Source organism: Xenopus tropicalis, chromosome 4 (assembly GCF_000004195.4).
Source record: "Xenopus tropicalis strain Nigerian chromosome 4, UCB_Xtro_10.0, whole genome shotgun sequence".
Lineage (NCBI taxonomy): Eukaryota > Metazoa > Chordata > Amphibia > Anura > Pipidae > Xenopus > Xenopus tropicalis.
The window spans coordinates 119,347,699-119,369,475 of record NC_030680.2 but is presented as its reverse complement, the minus strand read 5'-3'; the positions used below and the strand labels follow the sequence as shown (position 1 = coordinate 119,369,475).

Below are 21,777 nucleotides of genomic sequence, written 5' to 3'. Positions count from 1 at the left end.
TGTCATCAATTATTGCAACTTTGGACATTTTAGTGTGATCAGACTTGCAGCTACGTGGAATGGTAAAATGTAGTAAAATTCATTAATGGAAAAAGTATGCCAAGTGCGAATAATTTTCCATTGGTACAGAAGTAATCTTGTGACAATAATTAGTGAAGAATATAGAAAAAAATATATTGCTTATGTTATAGTTTGCACTGATGTGCAGTGTATGTAATAAAACGTATTACTACAGAATTTGTTATTTTTGCTCAAAAAACAAATAAGCAGGACTTTGGATAATGTGATATGTGCAAATTGTAGTAATTGTCTAATGAAGAATATTACACTGCAAATGCAAATGTTTGTTTGCTTATTTCATTTCCCCAATAGGGTTATTACCTGCAGATTATAATGTTATTATTCAGTGCAATGCGTTTGTTAAGTAGAAGGCTGCGCAGGCACGGTTCTGTTTGGTATAATCATATCTTGAGTAAATTACTGTTGACAAATTGCCCTACTCCTCTCACAAGTACCCTCTTCTCAATCTAAGTAAATTATGTTCTTTTGCAGAATGAAAGCAGCTAATAAAACTGGAGGAATAGAGAGCTGGAATATGAATAGGGGATCAGGCAATAGGAAGCAATAAAAGCACTATGGGAGGGGGAAAGGTTAATATATTGTGTATATATTGTGTCCTCGGGTGACTGAGTGTAATTAGCAAGTGGGAAGTCATGGATTGTGTTTCGCTAGATGTAATGTTGCCTCTGGGTGTTCACATTGGATTAGGAAATGAGTCTGTATCTAGCTGCTAACTAAATACTATACTTGCTGAGTCTGTAGCAGAGATGTCAACTGGCCCCTTGTCATGAGGGTGATAAAGGTCCAGTCCTGGATACTTTTAAATCAAATTCCTCTTGAGACTAAATTGTAACATGAAATATGGTCTAAAATATGCCCGGAGTGGAATATTCTCACCCTGATGACACAGGGTTAGTTGTTATTCCTGCTGTAGGGGTAAAATCACTGGCCATAAACATTTCCTGTGTAGCACATGCTGAAATGTCCCAAATCAATGTTTCTCTCTCTTTAGTGCTCAAGGTCTCTTAATGCTGAACCTCCCCTGAGCCATGCAAATGGAACCTGAATTGCTATAATGTATAGGAAGCATCCTGTTCATTGTAGCATTATGAACACAACCACTGTGGCCCAACAAGGACAAAATATTTTAAGATAAAATGACCTTCGTAGTTTATTAAAATCACATGAATAATTACAAGTTTCGGCATTGGTAGAGGTGAGCAGGGCCATTGTGGAGAGGTGTTATTGCTTCAGGTGCGGATGGGGGACCAGTGCAGAGGGCATCTGTTTGTCTTTTATTCTCCTTTAACTACTTTTCTTATTGTTTCAATAACATCAGCTTCAGAATGATCAGGTTAAATGGCTAAAGTTTGAGAAGTGTGTTATATAAAAATCTGACTCTGGAGTTTGGGCATTTGTGAAATTAGTGAACAATAACACCAAAATATTAAATTGTATAAAAGTAATTACAATATAATGTACTGTTGCCCTGCACTGGTACAACTGGTGTGTTTGACACAACTATAGTTTTTATAAATAAGCTGCTGTGTAGCCACGGGGGCAGCCATTCAAAGTTGAAAAGGCACAGGCACATAGCAGATTACAGATAAAACACTTTTGTATTCTACAGAGGTTATCTGTTATCTGCTATCAGGCCCGGATTTGTGGAGAGGCCACAAAGGCCCGGGCCTAGGGTGACGGAAACCTGGGGGCAGCATGCCGCCCCGCCGCACAAAGATCTAAAAATTTGTGTTCCCATACGGAGCAATGGGGACTTCTCCCCACTGCTCCGTATGCAAGTTTGGCCTATGGCACATGCGCACTTGCAAACCCCCACTCCCCCCCCCCGCTATTCACGCATGCGCGCTCGCACCCCCCGTTCGCGCATGCGCGCACCCCCCACCCCCGTGTTCACACGCGTGCACTTGGGGGGGGGGGGGCGTGCGACCGGGGGCGGACTCGGGGCGGCAAATTTGTAAATCCGGCCCTGTCTGCTGTGGAACCTGTGCCTTTTCTCCTTTTTTCTAGTTGAATGGTTGCCCCCATGGCACAGCAGCATATTTATATAAATTATTGTAGGGTTACTGTAGCAAACATACAACTTTTACCAGTGCAGGACAACAGTACATTATACTTTATTTACTTTAAAAAACTTTAATTTTTTGGTGTTACTGTTCCTTTAATCCCTTTATCAGGCTAATTCCACTGGCATAAGCTTCACATTTGGCAAAATTTGTGGATCAGGGGATTTTGACAATTTTCCAACCTGGAGAAACTGGGCAGGGGGTTTTGAACTGGACAGCCCCTTGAAAAACTGCACTTTCCGATTCAAAACCGGACAGGTGGCAAGCCTAGTCAGGGGCAGGTTGGCAATTTGTCACCCAGCACATCACTAATCAGCCTGGGGCTGCTGGGAACAGCACCTTGGCAACTGGAGAGCTACAAGTTCTGCATCCCTGTGAATGTGCCAAAATGATTTTGATGCTCAGTTTGGAAAAGTCTTGAAAACCTTCTGTTTGTTACTTATAATGGTGGTTAAAGTGGTGTCATGCCACAGGTGCGCTGTGGTTATTAGTGCCGTGCTAGCAAAGAACAAAACCAAAATATAAACAGGACTTTTATTGTGCCTCTGTGACAAATGCAATAAATGTCTTCGTATAAAAGAAGAAAGAATATCAGGATGAGAAAGTAGCTGAAAAGGGCCATAAACTTTCCCTATAGGCAGCTAAGCAGCATGAAACGGTACTTAAGGAGCTTGTGTTTTGTACATTGCTCTGACAGCTACAGAAAATGAATCTTCCTCCGTAATATGGCTAAGCGATGTGACAGAGGACAATGTATTGAACTGCTATAATTATTTTGTCAAAGTTACCTTTATCATGGGCTCCAAAACTCCAGGAATAAACAAGCTGGAAACCAATGAGGGAAAATAACTGCACCCTGACAAATTTCACAGAAAGAGGAAATTGCTGTTCATCATAAAAATAGTCACCGACCCAGCACCTCGATAGCCCGGACTTAATAAACTCATCCATCACTGCCTTGTAAATCTATATACGCTGTGCAGTGCGCATGTTAATGTATACAAGAGGTGCGACTTTGTCAACAGTGCCAGTTGTAGAGCAGGGCTGAGAGGGCATTTGTCCTGGGCCTTCAGCATCACAGGGGCACCTTCTGGGCAAAACTTTGCTAAAACTACAAACAACATAATATATTGTAAACAATGGGGCTCATTCACACAACCGTTTTTGACACTATTGGGCACACTCAGATGAGAACAGTAGTATCCAAAATACAGGGATGCATACTTTCTCCATTGGTAATAGAAGTGATTTCAATCATGGCTACCATTCCCAGGGCTAAGGATATTTACAGGTATGGACAGATACAAATACTTGCTGCAGTAGAAAAACAAAAACACATGAATAATCATGCAGCACAGGTGGCAAGAATGAGATGTTCTGGTTCTGCTGTGTGTGTGGGCAAGATGCAAACACTCTATACATCAGCCTTTAAATCTGTTTACCGTGCTTTTTTGTATATGGACATATGGTTGGTTCAATTCTCTCATCATCCTCAGAACGTACTGCTTTCTCATAGCCCACAGCCTATTGAGGAACCTTAAAAATTTCTCTTTTCTAAAAAAAAGTATGAAAGAATGATAATTTTGTCTGTGTGTATAGATTCTTTTTTAGGCTATTGGGTTCTCTTTAGGGGTCTGAAAGTCAGGGGGAAAATTGCAAAAATCCACCATTTTTTATTTATTTATTTTTTTGCACCCTGCCTTTCAGCTTAAATGAATCACTACATTTCGGAGCACAGAGAAAGTTTCCTATGGGTAAAACACTGTCTGTGTTCAGCAACACTGTGGGAGGCACTTCGCTTTCCCCCTACTGCCCCCTACCCTTCCTCTGACTTGCAAATCATTCAGACACAGCCACAATGAGGCCTGTAAGGACAGCAATAACCTGCACCCGCCCTGCACCTTGCACCAGATGCACCATCAGACACAAAGGCACCAAACTCATCTGTATTGCACCGACACTTATCTCAAGCTCCCATAGCACTCATAGTACTTGCACCCAACTTGTTGATCCTACAAAAAGACAGACAAGAGTGAATGAAAAGCATCAATGTAAAACCAATGGGAAACCTGCTACAGGAAAATGATTTGTTGTTTTCAAAGGGATAGTGACACTGTTCCACTTTTATCAGAAATGTGTCACTATCTCTTTAATAAACCCTCCCTGCTGACCTCTGTGTCCCCTGCCTCCCCACGGAACCGCCGTTATGGACTTGTGTAGAATCTAAATCTGCTCCTTTCCCATGTGTCCAACGCTGATTGGTGAGGGTATTTTTTACCGTTGTCTTCAGCCTTATTAGAACTGCCGACAGATCAGTAACAGGGGTCTGCTGGGAAGCAGGGGGGCAACAGATAGCAGTAAGTTTCTCTTTACAGAGTCATACAGTGACACGTTCCTGATAAATGTGTAATGTGTCACTATCACTTTGAGACTGGAAACAATAAATGAAAATAGTTTTTAAAAAGTATAATGGGGGCTAATATGGCCTTATGCACTGCTTTTGGTCTTATTTTGAGAGGAAAAGATTTTCAAAGCAGTCACTTTTCATCTGTGTATTCTGTGAAAGCAAATTTTCTGAGGCAACCAGTGGCTAATGAGAGTGTTGGCTACAAAGCAAGCTTTTTTTAAAAAAAAAAAATATATTAAAGGGATACTGGCACATTTGTTAAAGACATCAAAGACTGTTCCATTTTTTTCTGGCTTGATTTAAGTTGCTGTGTGCATCCATAGGTGACAGTGGGCACCATTCTGATTCCAGCACTGCTTAATGGGTTTGGGCTAGAGTTTGGGTGCCCATACCACTTATTATTGTCTGTGTTTAGGTTCCCCTAGTATCTCTTTGTTTTAACATGTGAGTTGAATGGAGATCCTGGCCCCACAATGCATCATTCCTCTACTGAAAAGTTGAACCAAAATCAAAAAGTGGGTGCTATAAGTTTAAGGATAGTGACTGAGCTCTTCAGGCACAAATTAGGGAGGGTCTTCCCTTGAGATGAGCAATATCCAAAACCATCCTGGTGTTAGTGATATTGATGTGAAATCCAGATGTGAAGATGATGATGATGATGATGATGATGAAAGGGGAAGCATTTTTATTGTTGTCGTTCCTTTGCATAAACTCAATAACTCAGATTTAGTTTATTCAAAGACATTTGAAAAGATTTGTTGTTTTTTATTTTCTCTAAAACATGTAAATGCAAACCCTTTAGAGATTTTAGAAGAGGCTCCTTTTATCATGATTTATAAAAGTAGGCCAGCGCCACTGCAAGAAGATGTATCATAGCAGAAATCCCTGTTGGCAAGAGCTCAGATATAAAGCATCCTGTGTTGCTCTTTAGAACTCAGATTATCCCAGACATACTGGGGCATATGTGCAGGGAAAGGGGGAAACAACACTAAATAACTACCACTGACGCTGTTAGTAGAACCAGCTAGAAATGTCTTCTCAATATAGAGGCAGAATCCAGTGAAACAGTGTTACCTGCTAACTAGTATGTTTTAATATGTGATAAATATGAAAGGGAAAACTTCATCCCCCTTTCTGAAATGAGCTCATTCAGTTGGGGATATGTAAAACCATGATATTTGTCCTAATCCCTGTTAGGCTCACAGTGTAATGCAACCACTTCCTCACTGTGTTCCTTTGGGAAGTGATGGATTGTGAGACTTCACTGATTTATGCAACTTTTTTTACATCCCCAGCTTAATGAGCTTTTGTCAAAAAGGCAGGATTATTTTCTCTTTAATATGCCTACAAAGGGTTTTATTTTTTTAATATGAAATCCACCAAAGTACTCAGTGTTTCAAATTATGCCACAAACAACCTCAAAGTCTCACTGTTTGTAGGATAGGTAATAACTTGCACTTATCCCAAGATATCATTACTTCTTTGTTACGGACTGTAATACCGTATGAGGAAGCCCGTAGATTGCTAGTAACAACCTTTAAGGGCAGGTTTTCACGAAATCCTTTTGGGGCCCCGGACTTTCTCCTACGGGGAAGACGGATTCTATACACTTCCAAAATTATCACAGTATCATGGTACAAAAAGGGTCAGGCAGAGGCAACGTCAGAGTCAGACAAAGGGTCGAGGGAAGGCAGCGAAGATTCAAAAGAGTAGAAAAACTAGGCTAAGAGTCAAAAACCAGTGGAACACTAAGGTATATGGATACATAGAGCCAGCTTGGGAAATGAAAACAACAAGCAAAGGCGCACTATATAAGTTTGAATTTGCCGCCAAAGTGACATCAGGGAGTCCGCTGATATCACGTTGCTGCGCCAAACACTAATGCGCGCTCTGCACCAGAATGCAAGTCTGAGGACCGGCGAGCTTGCAGGTAAGAGCGCATGCCACTCTCCCACCCCAAGGAAAACAATCCTATTGAGTTTATTTGATGGAAAAATTATTTTCCTTTCAGTAAACTTAAAGGAATACTGTCATGGGAAAACATGTTTTTATTCAAAACCCATCAGTTAATAGAGCTTTTCCAGTAGAAGCCTGCATTGAAACCTGTTTCTAATTTTGAAATTTCACATGGGGCTAGCCATAGTCTTCATTTCCCAGGGTGCCACAGTCATGTGACCTGTGTTCTGATAAACTTCAGTCACACTTTACTGGTGCGCTGCAAGTTGGAGTGATATCACCCCACCCCCAACAGCCAATCAGTATAACAATGGGAAGGGAGCAAGATAGCAGCTCCCAGTAGAAAAAATAGTAAGAAATCCAAGTCTGGCTTGGGACTCCTCCAGTTACATGGGAGCAGGAGAAACAATAGGTTACCTGAAAGCAGTTCTAATGTATAGTGCTGGCTCCTTCTGAAAGCTCAGACTCAGGCACAATGCACTGAGATGGTGCCTACCAATATAACAGCTAAAAAGAAATACATTTGTTGGTTCAAGAATAGAATTTTAAATCAATAATTGGTCCCATAGCTTTACATTCCTCCAGAGTTTTCTTTGGCAGTGGCTTATATGAGGTGGAATTATTGTGTGTACTGTTCCCTTTGTGGGTACTCTTTAGTATTAGAAAATGCATGCAAAGATTGCAGACGTTCTTTATATTTATTTTAAATGCCTGGGATGTGCATTTAATGTCAGTACAAGGACTGTGGTACCTGCAAGTACTTCAATCATCTTCATTCGGGACAAGATGCCACTATCTGTATTGACAAGACTACCATGTTTCACGGAATAGATGTAACTGGCATCTTGTTTAATATCAACACTTCAGAAAGTGGACATAGTAGTAAGAATGCAATTAACCTTGGTGCTGTCATTAGAAATTTCACAAGCCGGGCAGTTTTCAGATAGTGCTGGGTTGCAGGTGTATGACAGAAAAGCAATGCTTGGCATTCACACAGTGCTGTATAGTCACTTTGTGAGGGCGGGAAAGGACACACGAGCAATCATTCCAACTTTGCAAATGGTTTGCCAGTATACGGTGCGTTCTGCTTTCAACCAACCATAGTGGATGTGCCCTTGCCACCAGTTCTGTCCTATGAAAGAAGAGAACAGAGTTGGATAACAGGTCTTCTGAAACAGGAATAACTTGGAACTTTTGTTCTGTAAATCTCTGATTATTATTATCTTTCATGATGCTTGCTCAGTTCACTTCATTGTGGCTCATTTGGTCTCTTTGCTCTGGGCTAAATGGATACTGCGAATCTGTGTTTTGGGAGGAATTGGTTTGCTGTTTAAGGTCTGAGCTATGCTGTCTAATAATAATAAGAAGAGACCTCAAACTGTTGGTCTCAAACACTGCACTGGTTGCACCTGTTTTTACAGAATCCGGCACAAGGCTCAGCTTGCTCTGGTCTGTGGCTTGCCTTTAAATCTGGTGCTCGTTTTTAATTCCTAGGCTTGGCGGCAAGTCTTGTGGGTTAAATATTGTAGGTGAGCTTCATATCTCTACTGTGATATAATTCCAGGATGAAAGTGTTTAACATTCCTAGTAAGACCCCCCCAACCAGTGAAGTGTATATAAAGACAAGACATTTGCCTCTTGGATCCCCTTAAATGAGGAGAGTAGATAAAGGTGTTTTAAGAGTGTGGAGCAGGCAGGCTCCATGAAAGGTTAAGCTTGGGTAGGGGACCTGTAAGTAAGGTTATGCAGTGTAGGACTTGGTTCAAAGCTAAATTGCACTGGAAAGAATAGCTCTTGAAATGCCAGGGCCTATTTGAATCCCAGTCCAGGCCTGGCTGCCATAGCATCAGGGGGCATTGTATTAACTGTTGTGAGTACTGTTAGTGTTGACAATGAACTGAATGGTTATACTTAGTGATGAGTGAATCTGTCCTGTTTGGCTTTGCCAAAAAATTTGCGAAACTTTGCAAAGATTCGAGAAACGGTGAAAAATACACGAAACACATAAAATGACATGTGGCGAAAAAAACTTAAACCCGCTGCATTTTTTTTTGACACGTATCATTTTTTGACGCGTACAATAATTTTTTTGACACTCTGCAAATCTTTCCACTGCAATTTTTTGTGCGCGTTTTGCAACAAACAATCCAATTCGGCACAAATCCATGCCTGGCAAAAACTTTCGCTCATCACTAGCTATACACTAAAAGCCAGCCTGTTCAATAAAACCTTTTATTGTTTGTTAAAGAACAACTATGTTCAATATTTTGCAGAGAGTAAAGTAAAGCATCAGGCATTGGATATTGCGCCGCCCCTAGTGCTGTCGTGGGCACTCAACCTGAGTGTAAGGAGTTTAATCTGTGCGCTTCTCAATAGCAGCCAAAAGGGCATTTCAGGAACCACAATAGCATTAGCATTACAGAAAGATAAATAGCTCACTACACTTTTACTGGATATGGGTAGTAGATGGTATTTGTGCTGTGATTTGTTACCAGGAAGATAGCTGGATATAGCACAGTGTGGTGAGACAAAGCTGCGGTTAGCAATTGATGTTCGCTTGATATCTAGATTTCTATCATTAATTATAAAGCACCAACATACTGTAACCTGCAGTCATACGGCTGGAGTGAATATAACGGACCTAAGCTGCACACAGAAAGCTTTTTACTGTTTTTTACGTTTTACCCACATTTCAGTGTTTTGCCCATAATTCCAAGCAGCAGTGCAGAGTCCAACTATGTAAAAGAGCAAAGAGTGGCTTTAGACACAAGTAAGAGGTTTAGCAGCCCTAAACATTAATGATCCAGGCCTTCAAAAATATCCAAGGAGATCCCCAGCTTGGAACATGTTTGCCCATTTTGTGAGTGTCAGCTTTTGTGAATGGCTGTTAGAAGATGGGGAGCTACTGTGAGCATCTTCAGAGGCCCTTCTCAAGGGAAGTGGTGTAGCATTTCTACTTAAGGTCACACACACACAAAAATACAGTGGAAGTGAAAATATTCAGGACATGTACATAGGTAATGGTATCAGCAATTGCAGTTGCAGGTATAGATCTTTCTTTTGTTCCTATGGGTTTTAATTTGGTTTTATATAAAATCATGTGCTCTTTAAGAGCACAATTAAATGCACATTTACCATAATAATTTCTACAAAAAAAATGCATATAGTGCAAATAATGGACGGTGAGACCATTGAAATCACATTGTTTTCAGTGAGAATTGTGTCTCCTGTACAATAAATGTTGCATCAGTATTGGTACTGCAGAAAGAGCTCTTTGGACTGCTGGCCATGGGCATGAATAGCTAAAGGAGGAGCATGTGGGTCTAAGTTGAGGCTCAATGTGCAACTTGTGACCTAGTACAAAGTTCTGTTTTATTATTATAGAGAAAAATGAAATCATTTTTAAATTGACCTTGCAGGAAATGACTTCCTTCACCTCTTACCAACCTTATACGCTGCATCAGTTGGGTTCCCTTGATTTCTTCCCTTTTTATTTTTCATGCATTAGTGGAAAAAGGGTCCAGATCTGCTCCCTTTTTTATTTTCAGCTCTGTAAGGTGATGCTTTAATTATAAAAATATTTTTGTTAGCGATTGTTAGCAGGGTCATGCAGCATCCAAGGGTGTAGAACAGGCCATTGCCATATCTTTTGTAAGAGTAATTTAAAGTAAATTAACCCAGTACATTTGTAGTTGGAAAATTTAGCTCAAAATGATGGAATTAAGTATATCAGTCTGGCAAGAGCCAGACAGTGATTATTAGCACTGAGAGCCTTTTTCTGCTTCCCAGGAGATAAATATATATAGCATCTTGTTACAGATATCGTACAACAGCAGGAAGATTAACTAGAAGCTGGTGACTGTAAATTCTGATCAGTACCTTCAGTGCCCTGATGAACCTAGAGCAACAGTGCTATAACCCTCAGTAAAGGTCAAATAATAAGATCCTCTTCATGTAGTTATGGGGTCTGTGAGAAAAAGACTACTGACCCTACCCCTTGTCTAAGAAAACACACAGGGTCGGTCCGGGCCGGTGGGACACTGGAAAAAAACTCAGTGGGCCCCAGCCCTTTGGGGGCCCCGCTGACCCAGACCTGTTCCCCACCTGCAAAAATTGTTGCTCCCCGCTGCCGTCACTTCCCTACTGCCCTCCCTCCCCCAATCATGGTAAATTATAAGGTAAGCACGTGGGGGTTAGGGGCTGGTGGTGGGTGAGTAGGTGGGCTGGGGCCCCTGAGGAAGGTGTAGGGGCCCCTGGGAAAGCAGCCCCAGTGGGCCCTGCGTACTCCTGTCCAATGCTGGGAACGCAGAAAACTCCACTGATAAAGGAAATCAGCACATACAGTAGGGCAGATGATGACTTTTGGGTATAGCATAATAAGGAGTAGAAGAAATAAAGGTACTACAGGCATGGGATCAGTTATCTAGAATTCTGGGATCTTGAGATTTTCCTCATAAGATTTTTTCCATAATTTGAATGCCTCCATGCCTCCCAGTCTGCTTAAAAAACATTTAAAAGTTAATTAAACCAAATTGGATTGTTTTTCCACTAATATGAATTCATTCAGCTCACTTACCATCAAGTACAAGGTACAAGGTATCCTTAAAAAAAAAAGGATATATGTTTTAAACATTTGAATTATTTGCTTAAAAATGACTCCCTGGGAAATAACCTTACCATGATTTGGATCTTTCTGGATATCAGGTTTCCAAATAAGAGATCCCGCACCTGTACTTCTTTAACACATTCCTAGGCCTCTTATTGAGATAAGATTGTTGGCAGTCAATTTGTTGTGTTCCCCAAAGGCTTCATGTATGGGCAGCTTTATATACAGTATTTGGCTTTGTTCTGCTTGCTCTGGTATTTTCCTGTAGTTTTCCTTCTCTAAAATGAATTTGTTTGCTGAGTGAATGTTCCTGGTTGAGTCAGAATACTTAATTACCTTGTGAATACCATTAGTGAATTGTAGCCTCCGCAGCAGCTCAGCAATACCCTAATCAGCATCCTACAAGTCATTATCAGTTCTGCTTGCAGGAGAGGCTGCGCCGGGGTCCTGTGACTCAGCTAATCAGAGCCAAGCTGGTGACATTAGAAATGAAATCTAAAGTGTGAAAGTATTTTGTGAGTGAATAGTGATTTTACAATTTCTGACCTTATCTCTTTAACCACTTTCATTCCATTTCATTTCATTTTCTTGTTTTAGTCCATTTATTTGCTATATTGATATGCTGAGCACCTGATACAACCATTTGCTGTATTATCTGGGTATGCTGTGAAAAAGGCAGGGCCTTTGGGTTAAATTAATTAGAAAAAGGTCACTAGGCCCCTCCCCTTCTTTGCAGCGCATACCATCATGACCAAATAAGGTCATACCATTAACCTCATGTGCGGTGGTGCAGAGAATCATAAATTCGAATGGGCTCTATAAGATCACAACACACTGTTTAAGGAGGTAATGGATGCTCAGCCGAAGGGGTACATAGATGTATGCAAACATGCCTAAGGAAAAATATTGACCCCCTGATCCACACAGGGTTCAGGTTCAGTTGCCTGGGGGAAGGGTATTATGCATTGACCCTGCCCAATCACTAAGGGCCTTTCTGATATATTGAACCCAGGTCTGTGAACCTGTATAAATAGCCCTGTATAAATAATCTGTTTAAGAAAACCTCACAGTATAAGAAAGTAATAGTTCATTGCATTTCTTATATGGTTAGAAGATATAGCTCTGACTTTCAGGAGCTAAATGTGCAAACCGTAAGTGGCCCATCAGCCATTAAAATCCAGCCACTATTGAATAACCTGGAACATCTTTCCTAATGCAGTACATATTACCTTATTCTAATGCAAAGGAGCACTCTCTAACCTCCATTTAATGTGAATAAAATCAAGGCAAATGGCACTTCTTGTCTTAATAATGTAACTGAATTTTTATATATTACAGTTTCATTATCGAGTAACTTCCTTGCCATCTTCAGATGTGTTAGTCTGGGTAATGTACATTCTACTCAAAGGTATTTTCATTAAGGAAAATAATTCTGCTGCTGTGCCAATAGTTTCACCTCAGTTGGCCTGTGTGTGTAGTGAGCAGAGCAAGAGGCAGTGGCAGGACCTGGAAGGCAGCAGAGCAGAGGTGCTAATGGCACACACAATCCTTGCTGCTTCTAACAACTTCAATGCTTAAATGATTTTTCCTTGGGTAAAGCAAGTGGGAGCCATGTAGCAACAAGGGACAGTCTTTGGGGCTTTTGACCTCCTCAACCCAAGAAAAGGGGTACTGGGCAACCCAAATGTTTGTTTTTAATTACTGGGGTCCTTTTGTCTGTTCTTGACCTATAGGTCCTGGTCTCCCAACAGCCTAAAGGGGGCTTAAAGCTCAACAAAATGCAGTGTAAATGGGATGTATGAGATATATACAGTATTTGTAGAAATGTATGAAACGTATGAAAATATCCATAACTTCTGTTATCAAAATGTAATGATATCCTTATAAATTGTGCATTCTGGTGTTCTGTGGCCTTGGTCACTTTCAACATTACATTCAAAATCCTTATTGATTACAGTAGTGGGATACATTCACCTATATATAACCACTGTATGTTCATTTTATTATTTTGGTCAATATAATTTCCATGCTGCTTCAGCAAGAAGATTCTAGACTCATTTGTCTTTTGCAATATATTTTTACTACCAAGCTGAGGAAGCAGCTTTGGACTGGGCCAGCGGGACACTGGGGGAATGTCTGGTGGGCCCCAACTCTCATGGGCCCCATCAAACCCCACAATGCCCCAATCCTTCAATACTGGCCTATTTTTCAACCTGCATATAAGTGCAGGCTGAGAAACAGACCCCCGTTCTCCTGTGTCTGCACCTAGAGGCATTGCATTGGCCTTTGTGCAGACACACAGAGCGGAAATGTATATCAGTATTAACATTTTGCTGTAAAATCTGCTCCACATGGCAGCACCAAAGCCCACGCAGTTTCTCTGGGTATAGACCCAGCAGAACACAGATAAAGTGGTGGGACTGATCCTTGGCATGTGTATAAGCTCAGGCCGAGTGTGACAGTAACCACACAAGCTTTGTATGTGATGACTTGTATTTTAATTGTAGTAGGGAAAAATAAAACTTATTCTTTTAATAACCTTGGCCATGTGTTGGGAGTTAAAGTAAACACAGGGAGAGGGGACATTCCTTGCAAAGACAGGGATTTGCTTGGGATATTAGCACAAACACCCTTAGGTTCTTTGAACGTTTAAATATAGACACATGCTAATAAACATGTACATGATAAACTAATCTGATTTTTTATCCTTAGTGTTACTGTTTTGTGAGAAGGGAGTTGAAAGTTTACTGTGGGTTCCAAACTAACTAGAACATTGTTACCAACCTCAGAGAGCAAGTCTGCAAATAGATAATGCGGAGGGATCCATCTGCAAGTCCCATTCAGGCATTCTATATATATATTTGTATATGCGGACATGACATGGCAAGAGTTAATGAATGTGAAATTGATGAGTTGATCAGTAATGCCACTGGGGACAGACTAAATCTTCAGATTAACACAGTTGGCATGTCTGGTATTTTTATGTACAGCTGTGCCTGTGTGCCAAGCTGACTCTTTTGGACTGAAGGGCTACGTGACTAAACATGGTCCCTGCTGAGAAACAGGCCTACGCTGACATTGCTAAGGATGCCATTAGTCCCCTAAGAAGTAAGTGCGTGTCAGTCTAATAAGGGAATCGGTGTTCTGTTTGCTGTATGGCTTTTGGGAAGGCCCAGATTGATTGAACTAGATGTTAACTGTCTCTTTCTGGTGAGCCACGGCACCTAAAGACAAAACCAGATTTAATATTACATTGCGTGCCAGCTAGGGTTGCCACCTTTTCAGTTAAATAATCTCACTGGGTGGGGAAATGGGGCAGGGCATATGCTGGCCAATCGTTATAAGGAGTAATCTGGCAGCAGGAAGGGTCAGGAAAGGGGGCATTTATAGGGTAAGAAATTTCCCGTCAACTGCTGGTAAATTTGTAATTCCAGCCGTAGCTGGTGAGTTACTGGCTTGGCCTGTTAAATCAAATACCAGTCAGGTGGCAAACCTTGTTCTGGCATTTGCAGATGGCAGCTACCTGTGGAATAAGCAGTGATTTTACAGAACACTGGTACAAGCTTAAATATCCAAACAAGGTGCTTATTGACTACATCATTGCCTGGTATTAGCCTGGAGTGTGACAGATTAAGCTGCTTGTAGTAGTCTGATCTTTATAGTAACACTAAGCTTCTCCTCAAGCCTTTCCAGTAGTACATATGTCCAGGATATACTCCTATGACACTGGCTTGAAGAAAGAGTCTTACAGCCTTAGTTGTACAGTTCCCTATGGAATCTCAACAGGGAAGTTTCAGTAACATATATATACTGTATTAGCATGGATCCCAGCATTATAAAATATGTCAAGGCCCAAACTGGCAATCTGTGGAAATTCTGGCAAATGCCAGAGGGGCTGCTATAAGATGCATGGACAGTCACTATTTATTGGGCCTATGGGGGCTGTATAGGCCTCTGTGTACTTGGAATGCCCAAGCCTATTTTGAACCAGAGTCCAGACCTGTTTATGTCACTGTGTGCCATAACTTGCCAGTGATTCACCAATGCAACATAGCACCCTTGTAGGTAAGTTATGTGCAAGTTACGGCACTGTTTTTTCTGAATGGAGTCTTTTGGTATATTTTGCCAGCCCTTGCACTCCCAGGCTGCTCCAAATCACACCTTACCATCCAGAAAAAGATATGGGGCATGCAGATTGATTGTGGGCCCCACCATCTCCCTACCATATTTGTTGGCATGCAAGAACAAAGGCATTTCCTTTTTGCATTTCTATAAATATTGTAGGGTGGTAGCCCACAATTAGTCCATGTGTACTATTTTATGAATTGTCACTTTTAGCATGCCAGTGCACATAATGATAGTGTGAGATTCACTAAATGCAAGTGATTGGCTGGGAGTAGCATGTGCTACAAGTCATGTGCCAATGAGGTGCATGGGTGGAAGTATCTCAGTCAGTATTGCATGGTTTTGCACTGGTGTTCATACATGGGCACTTAAGCTGGCCATACGATAAAGGCGCCCAAGCAAAATATACGTTTAGGGCTGAATTGTCAGGTGGAGGTAGAACGTCTATTGTTTCTACCTTCATATCTGACAATTCAGCCCTTAATGTCAGTGGAGGGAACAAACGATCTTTCCTGTGACCAATGGTTGCAGAAAAGATCAAAATTGGTACGTGTATGGCCATCTTTAGAAGTAGACTGTTGGCCATTTATAGCTGAATGGAAGCCTCACAATGTTCAGTAATTACTTTTCTGTTTTCCCTCATTAGACGAGCATGGATTCCACAAGTGAGTGACAGAAGCATTACGAGACCTCACATAGCACTGCATTGCACCTCTGGCCTCAGCGGGTTAAGCACTCTGCCTCCCAATGGCAGTAAAATGAGCCTCTCGCAGGGCTAATTGTGCAATATTATGGGCAGGTTTATAAATAGCCACACAGAATGCAAAGTTGATCCAACAGTTGATTAGATGGCAGGGAGGGGGTCTGTGGCTCCAGACAGAGAGAGAAAGCAAGACATCGATGTAAATATGTAACGTAGCAATATCAAGTCTTTGGCAAACCTGCAAACAAAGTTCAAGGAGTATTAGCATTTTGCTTTAAATAAAGGCAGACAATGAAACTCAGCTTTATTTAGAAAGGGTCCCTTGTATGCCTGTGAGTGTGATTTGCCATAGTGATTTATAGAATCGTTCTGTTTTGAAATACCCAATTTCCTACTGAATTTTCAGCTAAAGGAACAGTGGAAATGGATGTTTGTGCCCTAAAGTAAAGCATTTCTACGTGACTTTGTTCTGCTAGAGAAAATCCAAGGCACAGTGGGGAGTGTGCTTGGCGTGTGCTTCCAAGCGTTATCAGAGGAGGGAAGTGCTCTCTGATTCCTGGTGCTGCTTTAAGAACATTAAGTGTCCTAGAGGACAAGCATGCCTTTCTCTTTCACTGATACTATTGCAAATACACACTAGGACAGATACATAGAAAATAGATAATGTTGTGTTGGGTTATTAAAGTTTTAGGTAACTGATCCAATGGGAAATTTTTGTATTTTTGCTTCCCCTTTGCACAGGTACAACTGGAGGAATTTCCCCATATGACTTTTCTTATTAGTCAGTGGGACTTTTCACAGATATGGCACACATGTAACATAATTGTCTGAAAATCCAGACTGGCGGCAAGGGGAGATTTCAAGTGTCAGCTTTAAATTGGTCAACCTTCTTTCCTCCGGGAACTACAACTTCCAGAGTCTCAGTGGGTGGTGGTATTTGTAATATTGGGAGCTGAAGTCTATCAGCATCCTAATGATAACAAATTGGCCATCCCTGCCTGATATGCTTCAGTACTGGTGCTACATTCTTTGTTATGTGTTTGAAAGATAAATGATTTGGATCCATCACATTGACTGTACTGATTGTGACTGATATTACATGTGCTCTAAATAGAATGAAATATTAGTGTTCAATTAGTGTTCAGCCTTTTGAACACTAATATTATTAGTGTTCAAAAGGCATTAACCAAATACAATTTCTATTATATATTATTGTTAAACATATTTTAAGCAATAATATGAACTCAGCCACATATTCCCACCAACAAAAAACAATACCAGTGGCGGTGTTTTGAAGCCTATAATAAAAGTTGAATAAAGACATCAATAACGTGATGCTGTATGTTTGCTGAAAGCAGTAATGTTTTAATCCATCTTATACAACACTAGTAAAATGTGCCTTTGCTTTGTAAACTGTTAGATATTTCTTGCACCAAATGCATTCATTTCCCAGTTTTCCTCACAAAACAAAACACATGGTGAAATCCTAGTGCAGATTCATTTGTATCCAGGGTCTGGCTGTGCTCTGCACCCTGCACAGGATAGAAAGTTCAGCACCAGAGAGCATCACTGGCCAGCTCTGTCCTTATCGCCTAATATAGGACAGATGGTAAGGATGTGCGAGTTAGAGTGTGGAAGGGTGGGTGCGCATACGTGTCTCCCCCACCCTATCGCCCATGAATACAGTGTTACCAAACACAATCACTGTTTGCTGTGCTTTTCACTCTGCATTCCGTGTAGTAAATGACCCCTATAGTTTTTTGATATTATGTATACATGTAATAAAAAAATGAAAGCAATGGTGCAAGTGTAGCTAATTTGTCTTTGCATCTTTCACATTCATATAAAACCTAAAGTAGCTTGCATGCATTTGCTCTTTTGTTTGCTTTGATACAATACAGTTCCGAGCAATAAGCTATGATATAAGCAGATATAAGCTTAAACAGCTCCCAGTGTCCCTGCAGTGTCAGGCTCCTAGTTAGCTGTTTTAATCAATCTCTTGTCAAGTAATGTATTCTCATATTTTCCCTGACTATGATTTATTATCTGTGTATTCTGCCTAGAATTATTATACTATATATGCACCCAATGAAATGCTAGGAAGGTGCTCATTACATTACATTGTGACCTGTGCAGCAGGGCCAGCACTAGGTGTAGGCAGCAAAAGCACTAGGGTGCAACAATTTTGAGATAAAATGGAGCAGTAAAACACTATTTTGCCCAGTCCTGCGCTTAAGGGCAAATGCCCATACCTGGTGCACTCTTACCTTCCAACTTGTGCCTGTATGTTACCCAATCACTTAGTCTGTAAGCTCTACGGGACAGGGACCTCCTTCCTACTGTGTCGCATACCACATGGCACTCATTCCCTGTGTGTTTATACTTTTTTATTGTATTTATTTATTATAACACTTGTCCACCCTGTGTGTCCAAATCCTGTATATTGTAAGATTGTACAGTGCTGCGTATCCTTGTGGCGCTTTATAAATAAAACATACATACTGTACATACATAAGTTCCAGCAAATGATTATTGTGATGTAATACAAATCCAGTTAACTATTAATAACAGTGTGACATGGGCAGCATGGGTGGCTATCTGGGCACAACAGCCACGCCAGTAGACTCAGCAGCTGCAATAATCTACCTTGTTTCTTCTCACCATTCCTATGTCAGCAAGTACCCACCACTACCTCTGCAAGACTGGAGGAAATGGTTGGACTGTTGCAGATTACCACCCTTGCCTTGGGTACCAAAGCTTTGAAGTAAAGGACCTAGTAGCCATAGAATCAATGAATTCACATGTAACCCTCAACATTAAACCATATTAGGTAGGCCTATATTACATTTCCATTCTAATCTCACATGTTTTATAGTAAGAAGCCTACAGTGCAGTCTTTCCTCCCTAGTTACAATGCAGTGGCTGTTCATTACAATGTAATGGGGCTCAACAGAAAGTGATGCCTTCTGGCAGAGGAACATAAAGGGATATTGTTGACTAAAACAGCTGGCAGGCTGGAGTATTCACATTTCTGATTTAAATGGCAGAATCAACATCAACATATATTGGATGTAGGTTTTTGTGGCCCAGTAGTTAGCATTTCTGTAAAACAAACGGTAACATGACAGTGTTATATAAAGGATAAATACTAGTTGCAGAAATAAGTCCAAATTGTTTTTATCTAGTTTTGTGTAATTAGCAAATATCGTAATGTAAAATGCAATCTGGTATATAATGTAATCATGGACTAATGTTGTTTGTTTTGCATAAATAAAGTAGAAAGCTGCCTCCCAGCCCCTAATAACTTAAGTGTAATATAGGTAATACATGAATGGGATCTAATATTCAGAGTTCTAATATCCAGGACCTGGTGTTTCCAGAGAAGGGGTTTCCACCATACCTTAAGTCTACTAAAAAATGATTTACGCATTTAATAAACCCTGTAAGATTGTTTGGCCACCAATATGGATTCATGCAGCTTAGTTAAAGGGAGTTTAAAAAAAAAATGATTTATTTGCTTAAAATGATCTTTATGGGAGATGGACTTCCCATAATCCAGAGCTTTCTTGATATGAGGTTTCCAGATAAGAGATCCCATACCTGTAGTCTGTTCCTCAGAATGACGTAAGCATACCCATTTGTATTTTTCTTTTTTAGGTCAAGCTGGGAGCTTCCTGATTTGAGGGAAGGAAGAGTAAAAGCAATCAGCGATTCTGATGGTGTAAGTTACCCTTGGTATGGAAATACCACCGAAACTGTGACCTTAATGGGACCTACCAATAAAATCTCTAGATTCTCCGTTAGCATGAATGACAACTTCTACCCAAGTGTGACGTGGGCAGTACCCATCAGTGAAAGCAACGTGCCCTTGCTCACCAGGATCAAGAGAGACCAAAGTTTTACCACCTGGTTAGTAGCTATGAATACCACCACCAAGGAAAAAATCATTCTACAGACTATAAAATGGAGGATGAGGGTAGACATTGAGGTGGATCCAAACCAGATACTGGGTAAACGTGCCAGGCTGGTGGGGAGGACTCAGCAGGAGCAGCCTAGGATTTTAAGCCGCATGGAGCCTATCCCACCTAATGCACTGGTAAAGCCTAATGCCAATGATGCACAGGTCCTTATGTGGAGACCAAAAAGAGGACAGCCTGTGATAGTAATCCCACCCAAAAAGGAATGAAGGGTTTATTGGGAGGACATTCTTTATAGCTTACAAAGACCACGTGGAAGGTTTAAGGTACAGAACTACCATATGCACTTTTGAAAGGACAACAAAGGTTTTATACATTATATTTATTTGAGACAAATAGCATTTGTCACACACATTTCATAGTGCCTGTGGCCAAACATAAATTATAACTCCGGGAAGGTTTTCACTCACGGTGACATGGTATTGCCACGTTTATGTGTCAGCCGATTAGGTGCATACTTGGGAAATGGGCTTAAATGCTTGCAACCATGTGCGGTAACTTTGGTGTGAATTGTTATGTTCCATATTAGTTAAAGATTAACCTTAAATAGGGATGCGGTACAAGAATTATGCAAAAGCACCCAAAAAGAGCTGACAAAGTGACATATTACTTCCCTTTAATGCTAATTTATGGAAATGGATATTATACTATCCTCTTAAGATCAAATTCTTCATCTGCATCTCCTGGCATCCGGTGCCCTGATGACTGTTGGCACAGATTGGCACAACTGGCCTAAGGTGGTGAGTTAAACGACAAGTAACACTAAAGTATTTACTTGCAATGGCGTAATAGTTATTCATGACAAACTCAAAAGCCTATCAAAAGTATTTTTTAAAAATGCTGGAGAAAATTCAGATTAAATTCAAGCGATGATGTATTGTTTGTTGTTACTTCCTATTTGAACTCTTTTCATACATAGCACACCACAAAACATGTTTTTTTTTTCTTTACCATTTTTCTAATTACATTAGTTTATGTTTCTCAGCAGCACCCATTAAGCATAAATGATTAATATAATTAATAATAATCAAAATTCTACCAGTTTAGAGCAGCAGTTTTCTAAAGTAATGTCAGGCCCTTTCAGGTCTCACAGTTATCCTTCTCTCTGGCCCTCCCTAAGATCGTACCAGTGTTACATATATAAATGATCACTTAGGTATCAGCCACGCAGACTGAGTGCCAATGATATCTAGAACAGCCTGTTCACCCCAAATCCTATACGAGCATTCATATCATCCTTATAGTATCTTTGACAATAACACTGGTTTGACCAAGCTTAATATGAGAACTACTCGTAGATCATTTGCGAAATGCAAATTCTGGAAAAATGGTAAAAAAATAAAAAGCCACCTAAAAAGTAATTGTTTGTGGTATTCTATTTGAAAAGTACAGGGGTCATTTACTATGAAGCGCACAATGTGCAAAGTGATAAAGATAGGTCACAATTAGGCTGATCCAGGGTTCAGGTGGGGGAGGCATGTAGACTGGCCTCATAACTTGTGTGTTAAGTCGAAGTTAGGGATCATCAGGAGGGGCAGCCTGTCTGTAGGGCCCTGTGCCTACTGCCTGCCCAAACTTCTTAATGAGGACTAAGGGGCATTCAGTTGCATCCCTTAGTGTTCTAGCACTTGTACCGCGGGGTTAAGTAAATGATCCCTTATGTTTTTGATGATGAACTGCTCATGGAACTCCAAATCACTCAATAAAAACTGCTGACATTCTGTGTTCCCTGAGCAGCAAACACAGGGTCGGACTGGGCTGGCCCACCATGGGCCCTGCCGGCCCAGACCCAATCCCAGCTGCCCCCCCCCACCGAACACGTCTACTTATGCGCGCTCGGGTAGGAGACGGGGCACTTG

General features: G+C 40.8%; 1 protein-coding gene across 1 annotated transcript in view; it reads left to right on the top strand.

Annotated features, from left to right (window-relative positions):
- fam78b (family with sequence similarity 78 member B) overlaps window positions 1-21,559 on the top strand; it is a 54,285-nt gene extending 32,726 nt beyond the window's left edge. Inside the window, exon 2 of the mRNA XM_002933772.5 lies at window positions 19,599-21,559. Coding sequence (XP_002933818.2) covers window positions 19,599-20,127 — 529 coding nt within the window. The 3' untranslated portion in view covers window positions 20,128-21,559. The remainder of the gene's footprint in view (window positions 1-19,598) is intronic.
- The last annotated feature ends 218 nt before the right edge of the window (window positions 21,560-21,777 follow it).